This window comes from Heteronotia binoei, chromosome 4 (genome assembly GCF_032191835.1).
Source record: "Heteronotia binoei isolate CCM8104 ecotype False Entrance Well chromosome 4, APGP_CSIRO_Hbin_v1, whole genome shotgun sequence".
Taxonomy (NCBI): domain Eukaryota; kingdom Metazoa; phylum Chordata; class Lepidosauria; order Squamata; family Gekkonidae; genus Heteronotia; species Heteronotia binoei.
In genome coordinates this window covers 85,463,356-85,490,442 of record NC_083226.1, presented here as the reverse complement: position 1 = coordinate 85,490,442, position 27,087 = coordinate 85,463,356, and the positions used below count along the sequence as shown (strand labels likewise).

General features: G+C 44.9%; 1 protein-coding gene across 1 annotated transcript in view; it reads right to left on the bottom strand.

The window, feature by feature from the left end:
- Nucleotides 1–27,087, bottom strand: part of SYK (spleen associated tyrosine kinase) — a 59,749-nt gene that overhangs the window by 13,256 nt on the left and 19,406 nt on the right. Inside the window, exons 2-7 of the mRNA XM_060235493.1 lie at nucleotides 19,647–20,095; nucleotides 18,314–18,474; nucleotides 12,073–12,211; nucleotides 10,803–10,890; nucleotides 3,693–3,739; nucleotides 1,154–1,222 (exon numbers count right to left, since the gene is read on the bottom strand). Coding sequence (XP_060091476.1) covers nucleotides 1,154–1,222; nucleotides 3,693–3,739; nucleotides 10,803–10,890; nucleotides 12,073–12,211; nucleotides 18,314–18,474; nucleotides 19,647–20,060 — 918 coding nt within the window. The 5' untranslated portion in view covers nucleotides 20,061–20,095. The remainder of the gene's footprint in view (nucleotides 1–1,153; nucleotides 1,223–3,692; nucleotides 3,740–10,802; nucleotides 10,891–12,072; nucleotides 12,212–18,313; nucleotides 18,475–19,646; nucleotides 20,096–27,087) is intronic.

Below are 27,087 nucleotides of genomic sequence, written 5' to 3'. Positions count from 1 at the left end.
TATCTGCTATTCATCTACCCATTTCCTTTCCCTTACCAATTAGACTGCTTTATACTACAAAGGCAACGGACAGCAAGCTATAGTAAGATATTAAAAACCAATGTTTTCTTAAAGCTTAAGACCAAGAATTTAGTTCTTCAAAATAGATGAAAAACTCATGTGTTTGAAAATTTGCTTATTTTTCTTTTAAAAATAAATAAATAAAGATACCACTGCTCCTCACATGTTAGTTATTAGATTGGTAAAAAAATGAATTGCAAAGGGGTAGCTGTATAAGTCTGTTATAGCAAAATAAAACAAATGTCCAGTGGCACCTTAAAGAGGGTGGGGTGGAGGGCTATCAAAAACAGCACCACTTCTAGATTGTTAGAGCTTCCAATCACACTTCTACATTCTGCACTGTGATGTGTGGCTGAAGCAAGCATCAATCACACGAACAACATATTAAATTCCCCCCATCTGACAGTGCCAGTTTTTGATGTTTTACTTCTAAATCAGCCATGTGGACTTAGAGGGCTGGTTTTCACATGTGGCCAGTTGGTATAGCAAGCAGCAGCTATCCCAACTGAGGGAAAGAAAAGGCTAGAACAGATTCTTTTTAAGAAGCAGGGACAATTACATTCTTATTACTATTTGAAGTAAGATAATTCACTCACCCAAATTAATATTTAAAATATTTAAACTTATTTAAAGATCTTAAAGTAAAAGACACACATGATATAGGCATACTGGATCTTCCTGTATACTTCTGAGTGATGTCATTGTGCCACATGTGTGAAAAAAGTCTCCTGCCAGAAGCCACGAGGGACTTGGCAACCCTAATCTACACAATGTAATAGTAGTTTATCTGGGTTATTTAATTTTTCCCCCACTCCCTTCTGTGTAGATGTTCTGGCGCATCATGTTCACAGGAATGACATAAATATATGTCAGGAACAGAGACTAGGAAGTGTAACCACTTTTAGTTTTGCTAATGAATTAGCCATGGGTTAATCCTATAAACTAAGGTCAGAAGTAAAAGCTAAAGAAAATTGCCAAATGTGCACAAAGGATTAGCAGCTAGGCACAAAGTCATTAAACCATCAAAGAGAGATGTAAGTGAGGGTAAGTCCTTCCACGCACTTATAAATCTACAAAAGACCATTTTATGCACCTTCTTGCTTCCCGCCTTTGGGAAAGTGTATGATTTGAGTCTGGAGAAAATTCCACCTGTTGACAAAGTCTAGAAACCATAAAGGATATCAAGAGGATCAATAAAGAAATCAGGAAATATGTTAAAGTAGTACTTCATAAATACATGCCTATATTCTACAACAGTGGTTGGTTACCAAAAGTTTTAATGAACTCAGTAGTGCTGTTTTGTATCTTTTCCAGAGCTCACATATACTTTTTCCTTTAACAACACAGCTTACTCTTCCTTGAATCATTTCCTGCCTGTTTTTAAACCCACCGTCCACAAACCTTAGACTTCAGGTGATTTTACGAACCACCGAGGCCTTTAAATTGATAATTTAAGCATTATTATTATTCAGACACAATCTTGCAATTTCTTTAAGAGAAAAACTTCCTTAAAACTGAATTTCAAATCATTTGAGCAGGCAGGAGCCCACCGAAAAAACAATTATTTTATTTAAAAACATTTTAATACTGATTTTTTTACACAGAGTACACAAATCAGTGAATATAAAGACATTAAAACATTTAAACCATTAAAATACAGTTAAAATATGAAATTCAACTGAAAACACTTAACCAATATTAGAAGGAGATCAGAAACTGTCATTGGGGATATTTCAGACAAATAATCTTCAGTAGGCCATGATAATTTAAAAATATATATAAAATGGGTGGAGGCTGAACCTAGCATACTTTTCTGTTGGTAAAAGGGGAAGAGGGACTCCTCTTTGGGCAACAAAAAGGGCTATGCTGAGGTCTGATGGTTCCTACATAAACAAAAGTCATGTGGGTTGGGCACTGCAGTGAGAACTGGTCAAGATTTAGTGGAAAAGCCCAGTGGACTCAACAATATAGCTGTTTTAGGTATAGCATATCTTGTCCAGTACATTTTTAGTATCTTCTTTCAGATGTGAAAGGCTATAGTTTTTCAGTTTTAATAAATTAATCCGAGGCAAATTTTTCTCAAAAATGTTTGACTTCCTACTGTTTGTGATAATATTGTTTACCTGGCAACAGAAAAGTCATTCAAATGTCCTTATCACTGTGTATTCAGAAAAATAGATTTTATCTATCATATTTTATGTTACCTTTGACAGGGCAACATATGTGCGGTTCTCCCATCTTCTACTTTAGGCTCACATCAACCCTGTGGTATAGATGAGGCTGACAGTGACTGTCCCAACCTCAGCTAGCAAACTTCATGGCTGAATGGACATCTGAACCCAGGTCTATAGAGTCCTAGTCTGATGCTAGGTTATTGGTTTCTAAGAAAAACAGATGACCTAATGGAGAAATCACCACCATCTTTAATTTAAAAATCCAACTCTATAGCTTCTGTTTGCCCTAAATAAGATAATTTTATGATATAGTACTCAGCTAAAACGTTTATTTATTTGAAACGTTTTCTTTTTCAGACTAATTTCAAGCAATTAGCTGCATGAGTGTTTGCTTGAAATCCAACACATGAACAGCAATGGAATTGCAGCCACTTTCAACATACTGCTGCAAACTGCAGTTGGTGACAGTTTTTAGTGAAAACATCCAGAACAAAATGTGAAACCACTTCACAGCTGTGTTTCAAGCAATCACCCATGCAGGTATTTAAAGAATGAACTGGGACTATGAAAAAATATGGTTTGTTGAATAGACTTGGGGTCTTAAAACAGCATGCAGTTTTAAGACATGTGTCTCCTTCAGAGCTCGTATCAGTATCAGGAAAATGGCGAGTTAATCTTTAATACTTTTGTCTTTTAAATAAATAAGATGGGAATCTTTGATACTGTTCAGTGTTGAAGATGGATAATTTAGTGCCTTGGTGTTCTAATCTGCAACTCTCCCATCGCTCTCCAAATTGTTTTCATTAGCACCCTGGCCACTATACCATTTAAGCATAGCCTAGATCATTCTCTCATTTCCTGTTTTCCTTCCTTGCCTCTGACATTCCTTATCAACATACTTAAACCCCATTTGAATTAAATTTAGAGGTAGTAATAATTGAAAAGTAAATAAATATGCAGAACCACTTTTTAAATTACATATTCTAAGTGTAGAACCTATTTGTTTCCTTGCTTGGAATTTGTATGGTTTTGACACAGAATATACCATTATCCTGTATATAAGCTTCTGGAATGGCCTTGGGTTAGCCATAGCTACCACAGGAGCTGTCCTTGAAAGGGCAGCTGCTGTGAGAGCCCTCTCAGCCCCACCCACCTCACAGGGTGTCTGTTGTGGGGGGAGAAGATATAGGAGATTGTAAGTCACTGAGTTTCTGATTTAGAGAGAAGGGCGGGGTATAAATCTGCAGTCTTCTTCTTCTTCTATATAAGAGAAACAGCCAGTACGTACTATGGCATATACCATTGCTATAGTTATTTTCACACAAATTAGCTGCTCCATAATCTTTAAAGACTGAGCAAATAATCTACATAATGAATGATGCTATTATATGGTTATTACAAAATATTATGATGCTGTTAAAACAGTCACTGACACTTTTGACCAGTACATTTTCTTACCTTGACACGATCAGGAAGCCGTGGGCAGGGTCCAAGATCAAAACTGCCTAAGATAATACATATACTAATTACTATAAAGAGCCCCATAGCACAGAGTGGTAAAACTGCAGTACTGCAGTTGGAGCCCCCCGCTCACGACCTGAGTTCAATCCCAACAGAAGCTGGTTCAGGTAGCCGGCTCCATTCTTCCATCCTTCTGAGGTCGGTAAAATGAGTACCCAGATTGCTGGGGTGAAAGTGTAGATGACTGGCAAAGGCAATGGCAAACCACCCCGTAAAAAGTCTGCCATGAAAATGTTGTGAAAGCAACGTCACCCCAGAGTTGAAAATGACTGGTGCTTGCACAGGGAACTACCTTTACCTTTAATTACTATAAGCATTTAAATTGCTGCTTCTACCACCAGGAATTATGTGGACCACCAAATAAGATAAATGAATTCTGAGCAAATCAAGTCTGAACTCTTTGCTAGAAGCTAAAATGATTAAACTGAGGCTAAACTGGTACAATTACTATGGTCATATTATGAAAAAACATGTTTCTTACCTGTAACTGATGATCTCCGAGTGGTCATCTGTGCAGTCACACTGATGGGATATAGGCGCCTGCGCCGATCACGATCGATAACTTCAAAAGCTGCGGATTTCCGCGCCCCAGGCCCTGTGCGCATGCGCAGAAGCCCCACCGCGCATGCCCACCAGGACTAGAGCGGACATCCCGCCAGTTCCTTCTGACCGCTGCGTGATCCACTGATGGACCGGCAGCAGAGGGGAAGGAGGGCGGGTAGTGTGACTGCACAGATGACCACTCGAAGATCATCAGTTACAGGTAAGAAACCTGTTTATCTTCTTCGTGGTCTCTGTGCATCACACTGATGGGAGACTAGCAAGCTAACATCCTACCTGGAGGAGAGTGCCACGGTCCATCAGCAAGAGAGAGACTGCAGCACAGCCCGGCCAACCGAAGAGCCTTGATGCCACTGAAGGTCCAATGCATAGTGTCTGACGAAAGTATGTGGGGAGGACCACGTGGCAGCTTCACAGATGTCTCTCAGCGGCACTCCTCTCATGGAAGCCGCCGAGGTAGCCATAGCTCTGGTGGAGTGGGCTCTAATAGGCCCAGAAAGAGGTCTCTTGTTCAACAAATAGCAGAGTCTTATGGTTTCTGCAATCCATTTAGAGATTCTCTGAGCCGAAACCCTGCTGCCCTGAGATGATGGGGGCATAGGACACAAAAAGTCTAGAATCCTTACGAACCGGGCCCACCCTGTGTAAGTAAAAGGATAGTGCCCGCTTCACATCGAGCGCATGAAGTCTCCTTTCCGATTCCGTTGTCGGGTTAGGAAAATAAACTGGTAAATAGATCTCTGTATTCAGATGAAACGAGGAAATCACCTTTGGCAGGAACCTGACATCCGGTCGCAACCAGACCCCCTCTGCACTGAAGCGCAGGTATGGACCATCACAGCGCAGAGCTGCAAGTTCGCCCACCCTGCGCGCTGATGTGATGGCTAACAAGAAGGCTGTTTCCCAAGTCAGCAACTGGAGGGAGCATGTTGCCATTGGTTCGAAGGGCTTCCCCGATAGCGCGTGCAGAACTCCTGGGAGGTCCCACGCGGGAGCCGGAAATCTCATTGCCAGGTAGAGTCTAACGAGACCCCGCAAAAACCTTTTCACCTCAGGGTGTGTAAAGATCGAGTGCCCTTCTATGTGCACATGGTTGGCTGAAATAGCTGCTAAGTACACTCGAATTGAAGATACAGCCAGACCCCTGTCAATCAAAGTGAGTAGGAAGTCCAAAATTGTAGGAAGGCCCGCTCTACTAGGGTCTGCCAACGTGGCGGATGCAAAATCTACGAACCTAGACCATTTATACTCGTAAGACTTCCGCGTAGACAACTTCCTACAGTTGAGAATAACCTCCTGTACTCTCTTAGACAATGGTCCTGTTACAGCCTCCACGCCGTCAGTTTCAAGTGCGGCACATCATGGTGAGGCACCTGCCCTTGGTGCGACAGAAGTAAGTCTGGAGCTGCCAGAAACTGGTGAAAGACCCCTTTGGACAGACTCAGTATTGGGGAGAACCACTGTTGTCTGGGCCACCAGGGGGTGATGAGGATCCCTCTTGGACGTTCGCTGTAAATCTTGTGAACCACCCTGGTAATTAGTGGGATGGGAGGAAACATGTAGACGTGTTGTCTGGTCCAAGGGAATAATAGACTGTCCCCCAATGACATTGGATCCGCTCCTCCCCTGCAGCAAAATCTCCTGCACTTTGAGTTGTTTCGCGTGGCGAACACGTCCACTTCCGGTGTTCCCCATTCCTGAAACACTGGTTGGAGAAACTCCCAATTGATCTCCCATTTGTGGAGTATGGCTCCCCCCCGGCTGAGGGAGTCTGCACAGGCGTTGAGATTGCCTGGAAGGTGAGTGGCAGTTAGTATCGTGTTCGTTTCTCTGCATATCTCCCATATGCGCAGAGCTAGTAAGCACAGCTTCCGAGACACTGTGCCTCCTTGCCTGTAGGCTAAGGCCGTTGTATTGTCCGTTAGAATTGCTACCATCTTGTTGGCAATCAATCTCCGAAAAGACAGAATGGCGTGATGGACTGCCAATAACTCTAAAAAGTTTATGTGGTATTGCAGGTGGCATTTGGCCACCTGCCCCCCACGCACATGCCTTCCATGTGTGCTCCCCATCCCCATAGGGACGCGTCTGAGGTTATGGTCAATGATGGAGCCTTCCTGTGAAATGGAGCTCCTTCTGTTAGATGATGTTCCTGATGCCACCATTCTAGAGTGGATAGGACTGATCGTGGAATGACCATCCTGCGTGATGGAGGATCCTTCATGCATCTGAAATGTCTGATGAACCACAACTGAAGAATCCTCATGTGGAACCTCGCGAATACAATGACTGCTGTAGTCACGGCCATCAGTCCTAGAAGGCGTTGGACTTGCCGTGCCATCACAGTTGAGCTGTGGAGAAACGTTCCCACCACTGACATAATGTCGCTTGCCCTGTTTGGTGGTAGGAACGCCCTGCACACCCACGTATCCAAAATCGCTCCAATAAACTGCACCCTCTGAGATTTCTGATTGTTGACTTGCAGTCCCAACTCCTGTAAGAGAGCCAACGTGATTTGGATGTGACGCAATAGACGATGTTTTGAGTCTGCCACTAGAACCCAATTGTCTATATATGGGAATACCGTTATTCCCTGCAGCCTCAGATGAGCTGCTATTACGGCCATTGTCTTTGTAAAAACCCTCAGGGCAGTGGAGAGGCCGAATGGTAGTGCCCGATATTGAAAATGGGACTTCTGGTATGCTGGGTGGATGCTTATATGGAAGTAGGCGTCCTGCAGGTCTAGTGTAGCCATCCAGTCTCCGTGGTTGAGAAGTGGTAGGATATTTGGTAGGGAAGACATTCTGAATTTGTGATGTGGAATGAAGAGATTTAAAGCTCTCAAGTCCATAATGGGTCGAAGACCTCCATCCCGTTTGGGGATTATGAAATACCGGGAATAGAACCCCTGTCCTTCCTGGTTTGTTGGAACTAATTCTATTGCTACCTTGCGGAGAAGTGACTGAACTTCTTCCAACAATGTCGGGGAGGGAGTCGTGTAGACGAATGTAGGGATTGTAGGTCTCCTGTAAAACTCTATCTGGTATCCTACTTGTATTATAGACAGAACCCATTTGTCCATTGTTATTCTGGACCATGCTGGGAAAAATGGGTAAAGTCTTGTATGGCCCGAAGTAGAAGGGTAGGGAAAAGGGTAGGGAGGAAAACAGTCAGACCCTGCTTGGGCTGACGATTCCCCTTCTGGCGAGAAGATTGGGATGCAGCTGGTGCTTGGGCTGACGATTCCCCTTCTGGCGAGAAGATTGGGATGCAGCTGGTGAATATTTTGATTTCGTGCTGTACTGAGGCTGGGAAAACGAGGCCGAGCTCTTGGGCCTCCATTGTTGTTCTCCTTGTTGTTTTGAAAAGGGTTTCTTGCTCCAGGGTTTAGACCAAGGTCGCTTGGTCTGTGATTTGGATGAGATGGACACCCCCAGGTTTCTAGATGTTCTAATGCTTTTGTCCATCTCCTGTAATACAGAATCCGTATTGGCACTAAATAATCCGTTGCCATCGAATGGAAGATCTTCAATGTATGTTTGTGTGTCCGGTTGTAAGGCTGTTGACCTCAACCAGGAGTGTCTTCTGAGAGTGATGGCTGAGGAGATGGTCTTGGCTCCGATGTCACCAGCATGTTTCGCTGAGTTCAGTTGTTGTTTTGCCAGTGCCATACCTTCTTTCTGAAGCTTTCTTACGGTTCCTTTGGTCTGCTCCGGAAGAGTGGGCAAGATACTGGATAGCTGGTCCCACAAGGCGTACTGGTAGCGTCCCATACATGCTGAGTAGTTTGCGACCTTCACATCCAGGGAACCCGCTGTGTAAAATTGCCTACCCAGATTGTCCAATTTCTTGCCCTCCTTGTCGGGGGGGAGTGGTATGAGTTTTCCTGGCCTTAGAAGAGGAGGTGACCACAACAGAGTTGGGTTTTGGATGGTTGAATAGGAATTCAGCTGTAGACTCCTGAATCCTATACATATGGTCAAGCCTGCGGGAGGATATTGGCGTAGAAGCAGGCTTGTCCCAGGAAGATTTTGCTGTATGCAACATAACTGTGGTCAAGGGTAGAGCAACAGCTGTAGAGGTGTCCAACTGTACGATGTCAAAGACGTTGTCTGTAACTACAGGTTGAGGTTGGACTGTAGTTAAGGCCAGCAGCTGGGCCATGCGCTTTATAAGGTCCCCGTACGATTTTAGGTCCTCAGAAGGGGATATGGGTTGGTCCTCTCCCACCTTCTGTGAAGGTGGTGGCTCTTCTGGTGATGATGGAGTCCCTTGTTCCTCCAACATCGATTCCTCCTCCGACTTAGCTGAGTCTTCCGGTGATTCTGAGCATTCGGATCGACGTTGGGGTGTGCCAGGAGCCTTGACAGGTTCTGGAGTTACAACTTTCTCCGTGCCTCGGGAACGTGGGGAGCTTTTCCGCTTCTGAGTTGGTTCGGGATCGGGAGGTTTCGATATCGATGCCAATGGGGTATGTCTTGGCGTTCTATACGACGTCCGAGGTCTGACTGAGGCTTCTGACTGTTGGTCCCAGTCCATTTGCCTCGGAGGCATCCAAGGGAAGACTGATGGCATTGGGTACGATCCGTACAAATACTGCCACTGCCTCTGATCCCAGGGCAGTGGGGGTGGTGGTTTTCTGAGTGATGAACGATTGGAAGGTGATCCGACCTCGACTGATTCTCGCGACCGACGTCGATGTCGGGGACTTCTGGAACAGCTCTCAGATTGATCCCGTCTCAAGCTTCGGGAACGATGGCGCGGGGTGGATGACTTCCCGTGCGGACTGCGCGATCGGTCCCGCTGAGGAGTAGTACGGTTGTCTCTAGTGGTTTGAGGGGACGGAGTCCCTACATGTCGAAATTCGGGTGGACTGTTCTCCGCTCCCGAGCGTTGTGTGAGCTCGATGTCGCAGTCTGATTCCGATGATATCGCTATCTGCGTCAACATGGATGTCAGCATCGGTGGGCTTAGCCGACGGCTCGGCGAGGCGAAGAGCTTCAATGGTGGTACAACCCCGGTCGCCAGCACCGATGGTGAAGTCGGGGTGGAAAGCGTAGAGGGCCCGCTTTGCTTGGGCTTATCCGCTTTCTTCTTCTTTTTTGCTTCCGCATGGGTTCCCTTCTCCTCCCTAGGCCTCTTAGCAGGCGTGGAGGAGTCCGACTTCGATGCCGAGCCCGCTCTTTTGGTGGGGCGATCGGCGTCGGTAAGGGTTCTGTCGGTTTCGACCGACTCCGATGTCGAAGGTTTTAGTGCAGTCGACACCCTCTTCGGCGAAAGCGCCTTCTCCATTAGTGCAGCGGCTAAGCGGGCTGCCCTATTCTTCTTTGTTTGCCTCGAGAATTTTGCACAGTGTGCGCAGGAGTCTGGAATATGGGACTCTCCGAGGCAAAGTAGGCAAAGAGAATGTCCGTCCGGAGGGGCGATTTTGCTGCCGCACTTTATACACCTCCGGAAAAATCCCCACCGCCTTTCCATGCGTGGCGGGGGGGGGGGGACTGGGTAGACGGGAAAGGAAGAAAAGGCTCTAAGCGACGCCTCTCCTTTACTCGAATAGAATAAGAAAAGTCTCTGGAAATTCACAATCCTAGTTATTGATTTAGGAAAAAGTACCGACTGTAGCGACTGATCGACTGATCCAAGCGGCAGTCAGAAGAGAACTGGCGGGATGTCCACTCCGGTCCTGGTGGGCATGCGCGGTGGGGCTTCTGCACATGCGCACCGGGCCTGGGGCGCGGAAATCCACAGCTTTTGAAGTTACCGATTGTGATCGGCGCAGGCGCCTATATCCCATCAGTGTGATGCACAGAGACCACGAAGAAGATATGAAAGAGTCATTCAAAAAGCCAATAATGCTAGGAGCAGCTGAAGGCAGCAAAAAAAAAAAAGAGTAAAACCCAAGATGGATCAACTCTACAAAGGAAATCACAGCCTTCAGTTTGTAAGACCTGAGCAAGGCTGTTAATGATAGGACATTTTGGAGGTCATTAATTCAGAGGGTCATCATAAGCTGGAAGCAACTTGACAGCACTTAACACACACATACACACACCCCAACAGAACTTTACTGGAGAAAAGCCAGTGAAAACCATTCCTCAGAGATTCTGAAGGTTCAAACAGATATAAACTACATTTTGCACTAAGTGATGCAAACTGATAGTCTTGTTATCTTATTCTCTGGACATGACCACATCACAGTAATAATGATGTTTATAAGAGTTTCTCCAAGATAGTTCTGCCATGCTTGTTTAATATAGGATTGTGCTTCTTATTTAAGCAATTGCCTTTCTGGGATAATTCAGACATCACATAGAACAAAATTAATGGATGTTATAAACTTCCAGTGATGGGAACTAAAAGGCATAGGAATTGAAGTGATAGAAGAATGATCCATGGTTACTGTGTCACAGGCAATATCATACAGTTAAGAAAAATACACATGATAAGTGGATCCATGTTCAACAGTTAACAAACAAAAATACTCACCATTCATAGGGTGAAAATTTGGACTTGGAACTGGATCTTTGAGGATTCTTAGCAACCCATCTGCTTTGTAAGAATAATGTTCCACTAGCTATCAGAACAGAAGAAAGATTAGATGAGCGATGTAATTGTTACAAAGCCTTGGCTTTGAGTAGCAAATTCAGCACAGTTTGAGCTCCTTGGTCCACAGACTCCAAAATGTTAATTGTATGTCCACTCCATATAAGTGAAGAAAATGTTCTATTGTATGTATAGGAATGGAACTAAAAAGAATCTGAAATATTCTCCCAGAAGAAGCTGCGCTTGAAAATGCATTGGGGTTGTATAATGATTAAAAGTTCATTTCCCTGTGCAATTTGTTTCTTCATCTGCACTCCATACAAGGACCACAGAGTTCCTGTGGTTGCTAGGCTGACCAATTTATTCACAGCATCCCTTCTTCATACCACTTGCTGCTCTGAGGTACCACTTCTCAGGGATTCTGTTTCTAGACATGATATGTATGCAAATGTAATCCTTGCAGTGTCACTGCCAAAATATGGGAGGGAGGGAGGAAGATATCCTGTGGAAAGGAACAGACTGCCTAGAGTGGGAAAGGCAGAAACTGAAGAGATGTTGAGTCATACATACTACAGAACGACAATTTGGTTGTTGTGCATGTGTTGAGCTCTATTGAAATGACAAAGCATAAAGACAGCAGCTACTGCACCTGTTAATTAACAAATTCATCCACATTCACTCTTAAATAACATCTATGATATCATACCTACTTTTCTCTGTATTCCTGTGCAGGACAAACTAACACATTTGTTCCCCTCCCCCCACATAATCCATGTTAAAATCTGGAAAATAGTGATTCACAGAGCAGTCACCATGCACTTTAAGACATGAATAATTATTATGTCAGTGCTGCTCTACAAATCCAAATCACTCAATTTCAGAAATAGTATGGGATGCCAGTATAAAGGGGAAACTGGCAGCAATACCACATATATTCAAGTTTAAGTTCTTGCTCTATTTGCAGAAGAGCTTATACAAGAATAAGGACAGTGATTTCTACTATTTTTTCCCTTGCAGTAGCCCCATGTACAGCAATCCATCCATACCATTCCCAAGAATCCCGACCTACAGGAGTAGCTTTTCAGGGATGTAAGGAGGTTGCACTGAGAAGAGATATGTGACAACGATCATTTCTGTGAATTTACTTTGTTTGCAGATGACTGGAACCAGAGTGTAAATTAACAGATAGCCGAGTGGCTGAAATTTTACAAACCTGGCACAGTGTATCAAATTTCTTTCCATCTGGGATTGAGAGCTTTCCCCTCTTGTCTCTATCAATGCGGTAATGAACTACTCTTCCTTCATGCAGAAGACAGAGAGCAAAGGAGCCATTGGTGTCTTTTTCCCTGATTCTGCAAAACCAAATCCAAGTCAAAAATTAGTGGTGGGGAGAAGAAGGAGACAAAAATGCTCAAGGAGACAAATATGGGGCTAGCAGGAAGGCTAAAAATCACACTCTCACACTGCCATCATTAGCTGTGCATTGCTGCTATTCCTTACTATGAGTTTTTGTATCACTTTCAGCTATTTGTATATGTGCTGGAGATTGTTATTGTGTACTTCTTATCAAACAAACTATGACAGATCAGGCCTGTAGCCAGGCCTCAGATTCAGTGGGAGCTCACAGGAGCACAGCTCCTGAACCTTTTTGAGAGTTACACCTCCTTCTTCTGAGAGTTCCACCTCCTTGTCCATTGACTAGCATGTGCAGATGCATAACAATTCCTGGATGAGCTCCACCACCTATTTTTCTACAAAATGATCCCTGCTTGTAGCCATGGGGGGAGGGGCTGTGAAGGCATTGCCACCCGACTTCCAGGGGGCCCTCAGGGGTGCAGTCTGCTTTTTTCTTTTCTTTTTTCCATAGCTGCTGCTGCTTCTTTTTTTGAGCCGGTGAAGGGTCATCATTGGTAGCTAGAACCAGGAGAGCTGAGCAGGGAACACTGCACTGCAACAGCAAAAGCAGCAGGCAGAGGAAACCATGTGGAATGGGCTGGGGAGGGTGGGAAATAGATGGAGCTGCTGGCTGTAAAGTGCCAGAATGGGAGAGAGGGAGGTGGAAGGAAAGTCCCCTTGCTTGCAATTGCTTCTTGACTGCGAAGTTTTAGGGCTAGCTGCCTTGACCACTTTCAGAGCTTCCAGCTTTTGCTCCTACCGCAAAAAGCTTCTGAGAAGCAGCAAGCCCCACAGTGGATGAGAAAGGGTGCCCCCTAACTTTTTAAAAAGCCCCTCAACTTTTAAAAGCCTGGCTATGCCCCTGTGACAGATTCATTCTCAGCTATTTCCTACCGACATTCAACAGCACTGAGAGGAAAACCAGTAATTTAAATGATGGGCACCTCCATGTGTGCACTTCAATATCCAGAGAAAAACTGAGCAGCAGCTTTATAAAGAAGGCAGCAGATTGGGGGGGGGGGGGCTGCATAGACATCTATATCTTATTGAGGGACATTATTCTACTACAGAAAAACAAAATAGATGCCAGTGGCACCTTGAAACTTCTTTGTAAAGTTCAGATGGTACAGAGTGCTGTGGCAAGGATGATGATTGGAATGAGTCATAGGGACAATATCACTCCAGACTTGTTCCACCTACACTGGTTCCCCATTTTGCTTCCAGGTCCAATTAAAGGTTCTGAAACTTACCTTTAAAGCTCTATAAATTTGGGACAACCAAATCTGAAGAACTATCTGCTTCAGCCCTGACCTGGATAGCCCTGGTAAGCCCAATCTCATCACATCTTGGAAGCTAAGCAGGATTGATTCTGGCAAGTATTTTGATGAGAGACCTCCTTGAAATGCCAGAGGTGGGAGGGCAGGGGCAGGATTTATTCAGCCACCTCTCTGAAAACTCTCCATGCCCTCAGTGGGGTTAATCACCAGAGGTAGCCATGTCTTCCATGTGCACATGCACACTCACACACATGCACACATGAACACAAAAATACAAAAAAGTCAAATGAACTAAAACACTACCTGCTTACATATGAACCTACCAAACCACTATGACCAACTTCTGAGGCACTGTTTCAGGTGCCTCCACCTTCTGAATTCAGCACCTTCACAACTGTGACACCGAACTTTTATTTATTATTTATTTAATTAATTGGATTTATATCCCGCCCTCCCCGCCAAAGCAGGCTCGGGGAGGCTCACAACAGTAAAAACATGTACAAATTTTAAACATTAAAACCTTAAACAATATAACAATTAAAACATTTTAAAACAATCTGGTGCTAATAATATATTCCAATAGTTTCGGTTTCAGTCTTCTTAAGTATCCTCATATGTGGCTATTGATTAAAAGCAAGTTGAAATAAAACTGTCTTACAAGCCTTGCAGAACTGAACAAGGTCCCACAAGGCTCTTGCTTCTTTCAGTAGTTGGTTCCATCAATAGGGGGCCGCTATAGAGAAGGCTCTCTCTTGAGTGATCTTCAGTCTTGCCTCCCTCAGCCCAGGGATCGATAACAGGTTCCGTGTCCTTGATCTAAGTACCTTCTGGGGAATATATGGAAAGAGGTAGACAGGTCCTCAGCCATATAGGGCTTTAAAGGTAAAACCAGCACCTTGTAGTGAATCTGGTACACTATCAGCAGCCAGAGCAGTTCCCACAGGACAGGATGTATGTGCTCCCGCATGGGGAGCCCCAATAACAGCCTAGCCACTGCATTCTGCACCAGCTGCAGTCTCCAGATTTGAGACAAGGGCAGCCCCATGTAGAGGGCGTTACAGTAATCCAATCTTGAGGTGGCTGTAGCGTGGATCACAGTTGCCAGGTTGCCGCGGTCAAGGAAAAGGACCAACTGCCTTACCCGCCTAAGATGGAAAAAAGCGGATTTGGCAGTGGCTGCTATCTGGGCCTCCATTGTCAATGAAGGTTCTAGTAGCACCCCCAAGCTTCTGACCTTAGGCGCCATTGCAAGTGGCGCACCATCAAAAGCTGGTAGGGGGATTCCCCTTCCCAGGCTGCCATGGCTCAGGCACAGGACTTCTGCCTTTGTCAGATTCAGCTTCAGTTGACTCAGCTTAAGCCACCCTGCCACAGCCTTCAGCGTCAGATCCAGATTTTCTGGGGTACAGACAGACCAGCCGTCCATCAGTAGATAGAGCTGGTTGTCATCAGCATACTGATGGCAACCCAACCCATACCTCCTGGCAATTTGGGCAAGGGGGTGCATATAGATGTTAAACAGCATCGGGGAGAGCACCGCCCCCTGAGGCACAGCACAATTAAGTGGGTGTCTCTGGGATGACTGTCCCCCAATCACCACCCTTTGTTCCCGACCATGGAGAAAAGAGGAGAGCCATTGTAAGGCCAACCCCTGAATCCGTGTGTCAGCAAGGTGGTGAATCAGCAACTTATGGTCAACCGTGTTGAACGCAGCCGACAGGTCCAACAACATCAGTATCGCTGAACTGCTTCGGTCCAGATGCCGCTGGAGATCATCCACCAAGGCGACCAGTACTGTCTCCACCCCATGACCTGGGAGAAAGCCAGACTGGTGGGGGTCCAGGACGGAAGCGTCCTCCAGAAAACTCTGTAACTGTAATGCTACTGCCCTCAAATTTTGCCCCCCAAAAGGGCAAATTCGAGACCGGCCGATAGTGTGCCAATTCGGCCGGATCTAATGATGGTTTTTTCAGGAGAGGGTGGACCACTGCCTCTTTGAGGGGCCCTGGAAAGTGCCCCTCACAGAGAGATCTATTTACGATATCCCATATAATATAATCAGCCAGGATGGGCAAGAGTCTAGGTCACATGTTGTTGGGTGCACAGTAGAGAGAATTCTGTCGACTTTCTCCAGGCTGAGTGTTGTAAAACAATCCAAAGCTGATCTGGAAAAGAGGCACGGAGCCTTAAGTTCCTTTACTGTTTCAACAGTGGCAGGGACGTCATTGTGGAGTGATGAGATCTTATCTGTGAAAAAAGTTGCAAAAGCCTCACAGCTTATATCCAGTTTCCTACAGTTTGGTCTGCCTTGTGGCAGAGTTGTAAGATTCCGAATAATACTAAATAACTGTGCCGGGCGCAAATTCGCAGATGCAATCTTAGCCGCGAAGTAAGCTTTCTTCGTGGCTTTGACTGCCATCTCATGGAAAGGAAAGGAAAGGTCCCCTGTGCAAGTACTAGTTGTTTCCGACTCTGGGGTGACGTTGCTTTCACAATGTAGGACCTCATAAACTCTCTATAAGATGTTCTGGTCGCTTCATCTCGAGTACGCTACCACCACCTCTCTCGCTGTCTGACCCTTCGTTTTATCAGCCACAGCTCCAGGTTATACCACGGGAGCAATTGCTGTGAAGCAATCTCATCTATGGCCGTGGTGAACCGATCTTGCCAGATCTCAACCAAGTCATCTAGAGAATCGCTGGGGGGCCAGGAGTCCCGCAGGGCCATCTGGAACTGCACTGGGTCCATCAGGTTCTGCAGGTGAGCTAAAATATGCTCGCCGCCTAAACAGGTTTGGGGTGACACATCCATATGAGCCTTCAGGGCATAGTGGTCTGACCACGGCACCGCATCTGCAGTGATCTGGTCAACTAAGACTCCCATCGCAAAGATCAAATCGAGCATGTGACCTGCCTGATGCGTGGGTGTTGTAACAAATTGGAAGAGTCCTAGTGTTGAAATGGATGATACCAGGTCCGCCGCCTAACTAGAGTTCGCATCATTGGCGTGGACATTGAAATCACCCAGGACCAAAAGCCTTGGGTGTTCCAATGCCCAGCCTGTTATGGCCTCCACAAGGGATGGTAGGGCGCTGGCCGGGGCATTAGGCGTTCGGTACACCAGCCAGACCGCCAAACCCTCCCCAACATCCCACACCAGACCGGCACATTCGATACCATCAATCTTTGGAGATGGGAGGGCCCGGAAGGAGTAAGCCTCCCGTATAAATATGGCCACTCCTCTCCCCCACCCGCTAGTCCATGATTGGTGAAAAACTGAGTATCCTAGGGAAGCCACCTGGGAGAGAACTACTGTCTCCCCATCTCTCACCCAGGTCTCTGTCACGCAAGCCAGGTCCATTTTCTGTTCACACAGAAAGTCTGGAAGGATTGAGGTCTTATTATTAATGGACCTGGCATTGCATAACACCAATGATGGAGGAGAGTAATTTGAAAACTGGTCCCCTTCCATCACTGTCTTCTAGCATGTGGAGACTTTTTAAATTCTGTTTGACATTTCCTCAATGACCTCTCTTTCCTGCCATATGTTTTAATTGCTAGACTTTTTATATATGTTTTATTTTTAGTTTTAACTGATTTTATGATGATTTTTAATATTTAGTTTTACATGAAGAGCCAGTCTGATGCAGTAGTTAAGTGTGTGGACTCTTATCTGGGAGAACCAGGTTTGAGTCCCCACTCCTCTTCTTGCAGCTGCTGGAATGGCCTTGGGTCAGCCATAACTCGCGCAGAACTGTCCTTGAAAGGGTAAGAACTCTCTCAGCCCCACCTACCTCACTGAGTGTCTGTTGTGGGGGGGCGGGAAGGTAGAGGAGACTGTAAGCTGCTCTGAGACTCTGAGATTCAGACTAAAGAGAGAGGTATAAACACAGTATCATTATCTTCTTCTATTGTTAGTTGCCTTGGGGGTCTGTTTGGCAGAAAGGCAGGATATACATTTTGTGATCTTAGTTTTCTGTGCTGCCATCCCATTACATAATACAACAAAGTAGATCAAGTCTGCAGAACTGTACTCCAGGACTGTAAGTTTCTGTATGCTGATGACAGTTTATATATTTTAAAAATATATCTGTGTACCATAAATAGCTCTCAGTCAATCTCAAAACGGGATACCTAGAGGACTGTCTGACCATACCCCATATCTATTGATCAAGGTCCCTTTGGTGGTGTGAAGATTTCTTCCTTACCAAATCCTGAAATTTATAAAAACTGTTTTACTTCAGAGGTCATCTGTATGAATTATAGGAATTTATCTGTGTCTTTTCTGTTTGAGAGCCAGTTTGGTGTAGTGGTTAAGTATGCGGACTCTTATCTGGGAGAACCGGGTTTGATTCCCCACTCCTCCACTTGCACCTGCTGGCATGGCCTTGGGTCAGTCATAGCTCTGACAGAGGTTGTCCTTGAAAGGGCAGCTGCTGTGAGAGCCTCCTCCAGCCCCACCCACCTCATAGGGTGTCTGTTGTGGGGGAGGAAGGTAAAGGAGATTGTGAGCCGCTCTGAGACTCTTCGGAGTGGAGGGCGGGATATAAATCCAATATCTTCATCATCTTCTTTTATGAGGCAAAGTTTTGGGAATGTGGTACTCTTCAAGAATCCCCCTTCCAACAAGCCACAAAATCAATAGATACAAGACAGATAGATATGCATAGACATAAAGATATTTTACAAAATTCTGGAAATCTTAACAAGCTGTGATTGTCACAAAGCACTATTCAGTTCTTCTATCACTCTTCAGGGCATATAGGGGAAAATGCTTACTTACAAAAATTTCCCATTGTTCCTTGTTCCTAGAAAAATGCGTTGCTCTGATTCAGTTCGAGATATCATCCCATGGAACCAGGGCATCTTCAAATGTGCTGTTGTAGCAATCAACTTCTCTAGCTGTGGTTTCTGACTAATAATAGCTTGATCCAAGGCAGAGCCCTGCACAGTGAACAAAATGGAAAAAATAAGTAAGTCACACTATTTCCTTCAGGTATATAATATAAACAGTTCTAGAAGCTCAGATAAGAGATGAATAGCTTGGCCATATCCAAGGTATTTTGCTTTATAGATATTATTTATTTATTTATTTATTTTATTTATATCCCGCCCTCCCTGCTGAAGCAGGCTCAGGACGGCTTACACTTGGAAGCCGCAAAGCCAACATTAAAACAAGATAAAACATAAGTGCATCATAATAAAACAAATAAAACAGTTACATAAAATAGTAATAGGTGCTATTGATATATTAAAATACTTCTCATATATATGAGAAGTAACTGGTTCAGGACATCTGAAATCATACTGTACAAAGTACATGGTTTGAAATATCAACATGAATCACAATGAGTAGCAAAATAAGTGAGAACACTTCAAAAGGAGTAAGCTAAAAATACAAACATTAAATATGTTGAATAATCTAATATATTAAATAGAAGCAAGAAGCCTGCAAGCAAACCCATCATCCAGGAATGCTCACTGAATAATGAAGCTTGCTAGTACTTTCCTGGTCAGGGACTGAGAAAAGAAATTAGCTTGCAATTGTGTTCTATACTTGCAGAATAGTCTGACATTACTTGCCAGTTATTGAGGAAATAGAGGAAGTGCCAACTAGAATGGCATTTTTATTGGGCGGAAAATTCACCACTAACACCTGAATATGTTTTTTGTGCCCCTTATAACTTGAGAGCCAGTTTGGTGTAGTGGTTGACTGAGTGGACTCTTACCTGGGAGAACCGGGTTTGATTCCCCACTCCTCCACTTGCAGCTGCTGGAACGGCCATGGATCAACCATAGCTCTTGCAGAGCTGTCCTTGAAAGGGCAGCTTCTGTGAGAGCTCTCTCAGTCCCAACTACCTCACAGGGTGTCTGTTGTGGGGAAGGAAGGTAAAGGAGATTGTAGGCTATCCTGAGACTCTTTTTTGGGGAGGGCAGGACAATAATAAAGTTTATTTATCCGTTGCACAAAATAATTACAAAGTGTCAACAATTTAGCATACATCAAATTTGACATATGAAGAAGGGCGGGGTATAAATCCAATATCATCTTCTTACCTCATTCTGCATACTATGTACCAAAAACAAGCAAGCAAAAAAACTCCAGCTAGAACTACCTGTAGGTTCCATGTCTGCATGACATATTCCTTGATTAGATTATCCTTTAAGTCCTCAAATGGACTTGTTTTTGGTTCCACTCCTGGTGGTCGATTACAGGGTTTCTTCAGAAGGCAAACAAGACCATCAACTTCATCTGAGTGGTAGTTAATGAGTTCTGCAGGACTTCTGTGAGACCTTCCTCCTGCAATGGCATAAGACCCATTCATTTCCCCCTCAATGGTGTAGTGATAAACCTTGCCATCGTAAGCCAGGGACAAAGCATAGCCTCCCAGAAAGTGCCGGCTCTTTCGCAGTAGGTACAATCCATTGCTCAGCCCTCTTTGCATGAGGTGATCTTCAGCTTCTTCACGTGTGATGTTGCCAAAGAAATAGGGGAGGTGATTGTTAGAATTAGCATTACTACTGGCCATTTTTTTCTTGAAATCTTGTTACAATTAAGATGTACCTGGAAGGCAAGAAAAAACAGAAGTCTGAGGAGAAGCAATTTCACAAGGTAAAACAAAAGTAGTTAAATTTAATAGTTAGCACACACAAACATTACACATTTTTATTTTAAACTACTTTGAGGACTTTGGGGGAGGGGCTTATAAGGTGGGATACTCCACTTAATAAGAATTTCATATGTTACTAAAGAAATATGGTACAGAACTACAGAAAGCAGCATTTTGGTGACTACCACAATACCATGGTAATATGTGAATTGAACCCGAGTTACACCTTTCTAACCCCCTGAAAACACAAAAGTAATTCAGCTCTGATAGTCTAAAGGTGAAATTACTGAAAATTACTAATGGTTCAAGGTTTAGAATTCCAGATATGTAATTATACTGAAAAACAGCTACAGAAGCAGCAGTCTAATCAGATTTGCAGACCCCCTTGCAAATGGTTGGAAATGGTTATGTTTAACCTTTGGTGTATATGTTTTAACTGAGCTAGAGGGGGAAATACAAATAACCATATTGTGACCAGCTATTTTCCCTCACTGGGGTTTAAGCACTTGGGGGGCAGTGGATATTTTAGTATTGGTATTTTCAGTGATGGAAATGATGAGGAAGCATACAGCTCCATTCTTAAACATTGTGGTCCCATTTCATGCCACACTTCATTAAAGATGTAGCTACTTGGCAAATTCCCCCAACAGATCCCTGTGACTTATTTGTGAAACATCTTGCTGGCAATAATCACACATATCTGATCGGACAAATGTCATTTTGAAGACAGTTACAATTACAGAATGTTATTTTTAAAACCCTGCCTGATTCAGTTTATTTTGATGAATTTCAATTGTTGCAGTCTGAAGATGTGGACAAAATATTTGGCGGAATGAAGCCCCCCCCCCGCCCCCAGCTTGCTTGACATTTGCTCTTCTTGGCTGATTATATCCAACAGGGGAAGAAAGACCAATTCAGTTAAGATACAGTTGAAACTTCATGAAGAGTGGTATGGTCCCAGCCCTGTAAAGAAGGTGGTCACATGAGATAATTCCTTCAGAAATTCTCATGAACCAAGACTTCAGTTATAAACTAGTTGCCTAATCTGGTAACTAAACTTCAGAGGCTTTGGAGGAGACTGTCTTCATCCACTTTAGTTTGGTTTCTGGTTGTTGTTGTTCAGCCGCACAGTTGAGTCCGACTCTTTGCGACCCCATGGACAAAGTCATGCCAGGCCCTCTTGACTTCCATCTTTTGAAGTTTGCTCAAATAGAGACTGTGCCAAATGATCAAACTGACAATATGCTGATGATATCTACCTTTACTCCTTTTAATCGGAAGAGGTGGCAGAATGGCAAAATGATGTCTGAAGGTTAAGGAATGTTTCAGGGTTTTGAGAAGTAAACTCATTCTGATCCAGACAAAATAACACTTCAAAGATGAGGGATGCTGCTAGATATAACCCCAGATAGAATCATTTGATCCCATCCTTCTCCAAGGAACTCAGGGGATGATTCCCCATTTTATCTTCATAATAACAATGTGGAGCAGGTTAAGATGAGAGTTACTGGCCCAGGGACACCAAGCAAACTTTCAGGCAGTAGTAGGGTTGCCAAGTCCAATTTAAAACATATCTGGGGACTTTGGGGGTGGAGCCAGGATACTTTGGGGGTGGAGCCAGGAGACATTAGGGGTGGAGCCAAGATCAAGGCTGTGACAAACATAATTGAACTCCAAAGGGAGTTTTGGCCCTCGCATTTAAAGGGACGGCACACTTTTTCAATTCCTCCCTTCCATAGGAAATAATGAAGGATAGGGGAACCTTCTTTTGGGGCTCATAGAATTGGACCCCGTGGTCCAATCTTTTTGAAACTTGGGGGTTATTTTGGGGAGAGGCACTAGATGCTATACTGAAAATTTGGTGCCTCTACCTCAAAAAACAGCCCCCCCCTGAGCCCCAGATACCCGTGGATCAATTCTCTATGATTTGCTTTGTAGTTAGCAACATTTTGCTCACTTCCCTTCCCCCCCTTTCCATATTCATCACCTTACATTTTAAATATGGTTTTTCTTTTTATGAATTTGGTGTTATCATGGTAACTTTGCACCCACGGACAAAACCTTCTTTTGGACTCCCAAGGAAGGTCACTAAGAAAATCCAGGCGTTCTTAATATGTAGAAGAGTCTTTCAAGAGGCAGAAAAGATTGTTTAGTTTCCAGGGGAGGGAGGGAAGGGAAGGGAAGGGAGGGGGGAAGGGGAGCGGGGCCAATCACCTGCCTGGCTGGGCTTGGCAACATTCAAGGGCGGGCCGTCGGAGACCTTCGGGGTGGAGTCTTGAGGAGGGAGCGTCAGGATCCAGCCAGCCAGCCGTGCTGCCAGCAAGGAAGAGGCTCTGCCTGGCGGTAGGGTCTCCTCAGGAGGAGAGAGGGAGGGCTGCCCAGGGAAGGGATTGGGAGCGCGCTAGGACGGGGGCTGCTGCGCTTCTCCCGAGCTCTGGCGCCTTCGCCTTCGCCTTCCCCCCACCCCCGACAGCTCCCTCCCTCCCGTCCCCTGCCCTCTTTGCCATTTGGGTTCGCCCTCCAGAACGCCCCCCTCTAGCTGGTCTTGAGGAGAAGCGGGAGTCGCCCTCTCCCGTGGCTGGCTGCGCTCCACTCCAAAGAGTCTCAAAGCAGCTCACAATCATCTTTCCCTTCCTCCCCCACAACAGAGACCCTTACACTTAAGAGATCTGCACACTTAACCACTACACCAAACTGGCAGGGACTCCTCGGGAGGAGAGAGAGGGACTGCCTTTTTGGCGGCGTGCTGGGCAGGGGTGCTCCTGCTGGGCCGTGTGTGTTTGTGTGCTGCCCTTCTCCGGTCCAGAGCTCCTGCACGTTGGCCTCCCCCGCCCCCACCGTGAAGGCTCCCTCCCGTCCCCTTCCCTCCTTGCCTTTTGGGGCCTTCTTGATCGAGAGGCCAGTGGGCTCCTGAGCGCCCCTCCGGCTGGCCTGGGGGGAAGGAAAGGGGGGGTTGCCCTTTGCGGCCAGCGGGGCCTTGGAGCGCAGCAGGGCACGGAGGGGGGGGAGGAGCCAGCCAGTAGGTGCCCGGGCCGTGCTGCGCTCGAGGCACAGCCTGTGCCTGGCGGTAGGGTCTCCTCGGGAGGAGCGAGAGGGGCTCCCTCCCCTGAGGAATGGCTTGGGGTAGGGTTGCCGTTTCCCCCTTCTCCCCCCGTTTCCATTTTTTGGGGGAGCGGGAGAAGAGGGTGGAAATCCTGGGGTCCCCCGCCAGGGCGGGAGGGTTGGGACGCCTAGGCAGTAGAAGATTTGAATCAGGACTTTCAGATCCTAGTTCAGTACTCCAACCACTTCACCACACAGACTGGGATAATACTTTTCAAAGCTTTTAAATTATTGTCATAATAGAAGCAAAACCCATTAAATAAAACAGGACTTACTTTTATGTAAACCTGTTTAGGATTGCTCCATAGGTCAGTGTGGTATAGTAAGAGAGTTGAACTAAGATCTGGGAAACCAAGATTTGAAACCTCAGTTGCCAATGGAAGCTTACTTGATGATGTTGGGAACATTAGTTTGTCAGTTCAACCTATCTCACAGGGATATTGTTGTAAGGATAAAATGGGAGGAGAGAATGATGTCATAAGCCACTTTGAATCCCCACTTGGGAGAAAAGCAAGATGTAAACATTTAAAACAGACAAACTGACACACTGTTCTTCACTTATATTTGACTTGGCTCTTTTTTAGTTTAGCTTTTCAATTTTTATGGTTTTCTGTTTTTATTGTAAGATACCATGAAGCTTTTATATGGAAAAGCAGAAGGTAAACATTTAAATAATTACCCCAAACCATGGTTTACAAACCAACCAAACAGCAGTTTTGGATTTGAGCTTCCTTGAAGATCGCAAACTATGACTGGTCATGTGGATATCACAGCAACCATAATTAAACATCACTATGCATGGTTTGGTTTAGCTAGAACTGAACAGAAGAAGTGAAGACAGTCTGTATCACAGTGTGTAATGTACAGCATGTCACCATGACTAGAATATGGAATCACTATTATAGCATTATCTCCTGAGCAGCTACTTAAAACAAGCCATAGAAGCCATAATCTTCATATAGATGCACATAAAGTGTAGAAAGTTCTGTAAAATAGCTCCTTTGCATTCCATGAGTTATATGGATGCTTAGATTTAACAGGATGCACGGTATAAGCCAGTGGCTTAATGTAAGAACAACATAGAATAAATGCCAGATGTTTGAGAGCCACAAGACAGAAAGGTAGGAAGGCAGGCAGACAGGCAAATAGGGAGGGAAGGAGAGATGGAAAGAAAGCAACTTTAAATGTGTTCTCCAAATTGCCAACTGGCTTGGCTTGGAATAAGTAATTTAAAAGAGACAAACACCTTCTCCAAACTGGCCAACAGGGTGATGGGGGCTTCGAGAGCCACATAATATGTGTGAAAGAGCTACATGTGACTCCTGAGCCACAGTTTGGACACCCACAGTATAAGCATTTATACAGTATCTGAAGCATTTCACAGATGAAAGATGGGACAACATTATACACTGCAGGAGGATAGATGGTTGCCTGAAGACAATTTTGCAAGTTCATACCTATGGCAATTTGAACCATGATCAGTCTGGCTCACACTCCTGGACATTACACAGTATCTTTTATTGCACATGAATGCAGCCTAAGAGCTTGTCTTAACATTTACTCATTACAGCTCAACATGCATGCTATTGGTTTTTTAGGTCTGAATCACTAATGTAACGCCTCTTTACCCTTGTAACTCCTGCTGGATTATAAACAGCCATGGGTTATTCCATGCCCAAAAATCTGTTTGTAGGCTTTGTTTTTTCTTTACCACCCTAGCACCTTGAAGCATAGCTTTCTCTAAAATGTCCTTTAAAGTTATTACTTTAATCTCACATAGGAAGTCACACGTTCTCAGCATTTCAGTACACAGATATGTCTAGGTTAGGGTTGCCAAGTCCAATTCAAGAAATATCTGGGGACTTTGGGGGAGGAGCCAGGAGACTTTGGGGGTGGAGCCAGGAGACATTGGGGCGGAGCCAAGAACAAGGGTGTGACAAGCATAATTGAACTCCAAGAGAGTTCTGGCCATCACATTTAAAGGGACAGCACACTTTTTAAAATGTCTTCCTTCTATAGGAAATAACAAAGAATAGGGGCACCTTCTTTTGGGGCTCATAGAATTGGACCCCCTGGTCCAATCGTTTTGAAACTTGGAGGGTACTTTGGGGAGAGGCACTAGATACTATATTGAAAATTTGGTGCCTCTACCTCAAAAAACAGCTCCCCCAGAGCCCCCAAAACCTCCAGATTAATTCCCCATTATACCCTATGAGAATTGATCTCCACATAGGGAATAATGAAGACGTTTCCCTCTCCTCCTCCCTCCCCCCCCCCCTTTCTGGCAACTGAAGCGAGGGACTGGCCTTTCTACTCACGAGTTGCTGCCAGCTTCTTTACAGCAGCAGTCACACCATCCCAAAGTGGAGCCTTGCAATCAAGCCTCCGGAGGTGCAAAGGCACATGGTCCTTTGCAGGCGGGGCTTCTCTCCTCCCCCCCCCCCCCAGCCAGCTGACTGGGCGCGGGAAGCAGCTTGCGAAAAGGAAGAACGGCTGCTGCAACGGGGCTGGGTGGGAAGGGAAGGGAGGAGGAGAAGCATCGGGCATTGGAGTCCGTCAAGACCCGCCTGCGTTCGGCAGCCACCTCCACCCGCTCGCTGGCGAGCCAGCCTCCCTTCTCAAGATTTCCCTTGCCAGGCTCAGCACCTCCTTCCCGGACGACGCAAATGCTCCTTGGCGCCATTCCCCCCTCCTCCCCCCGCTTCCAGAGTTATGGAAAGCGGGAAAAGAGGCTGAAAATCCAGTATTCTCCCGCCAGGGCGGGAGGCTTGGGAAGGCTAGTCTAGGTGAAAGCGTCTAACCAGTATTTTTATTTCCTCTTGTAGGTAATGGACATTCAAAACCACATTTTAACCAAAAGTAATTGTCTGTCAGTTAACAGAAGAATGCACTACAGAAAACAGAAGTGCAGGAGAATGCACAGCAAAAAACAGAGAAATGTAGACTTATTACAAACCAATTAGATGAATCTTACCCCCATTTTACCACTGCACTGAACATAATCTAGTAATGTTTTTAATTTATTTATCAAAATATTCACACCCCACAAATGCCTCAAATGTGAAGCCTTCTTCCAACTTAAGTCATTCCTCTATTGAAGGAAGAGCTATTTAAATTGAAACAAGGCTCCCTGGGCTGGAGAAGCCTTGATTGAATCCACCCCAGTATTAACAACCTACTAACAATCATTAGGCTGTTTAGTATTAAAATGGGTGCTGTTGCAGCAACAAAATGGTCATTACAACACATCCTGACTATTTACTTACTAGTACACAATCCCATTAGATAGATTTAGAGAGAGGTTTTTTTTTTTGCAACTTTACTCAGAATATTTCATTATTTTTGTTACACATGGGTGCTAAAAAGCTAAATTTAAAAAGAACCAATACTTTCTCAATTTTGTTGTAAAGTTTATGCTATCCTAGAGGCAACTGCTATTCTTTACATGTACAAGGCCATTTATAAGGCTGAAATATGGAACACAGAAGCACAGCAATCAATGCTAAGTCAGCTAAAGAAACCAAACCCAAAAGAAAGGCATGTATTAAAATCAGGGCTTTTTTTGAGCAGGAACACACAGGAATGCAGTTCCGGCTGGCTTAGTGCCAGAGGGTGTGGTCCAATATGCATATGAGTTCATGCTGGGCTTTTCCTACAAAAAGCCCTTTGTGAAACAATGGTGATGTCAGGGGGTGTGGCCTAATATGCAAATAAATTCCTGTTGGGCTTTTTCTACCAAAAAAAGCCCTGATTAAAATAATAGCATTTCAATATACTTGAAAAGACAAAAGCTAAGCAGATTTAGGCATGCACATGCACACACATATGTGCACTCATGTGCAAA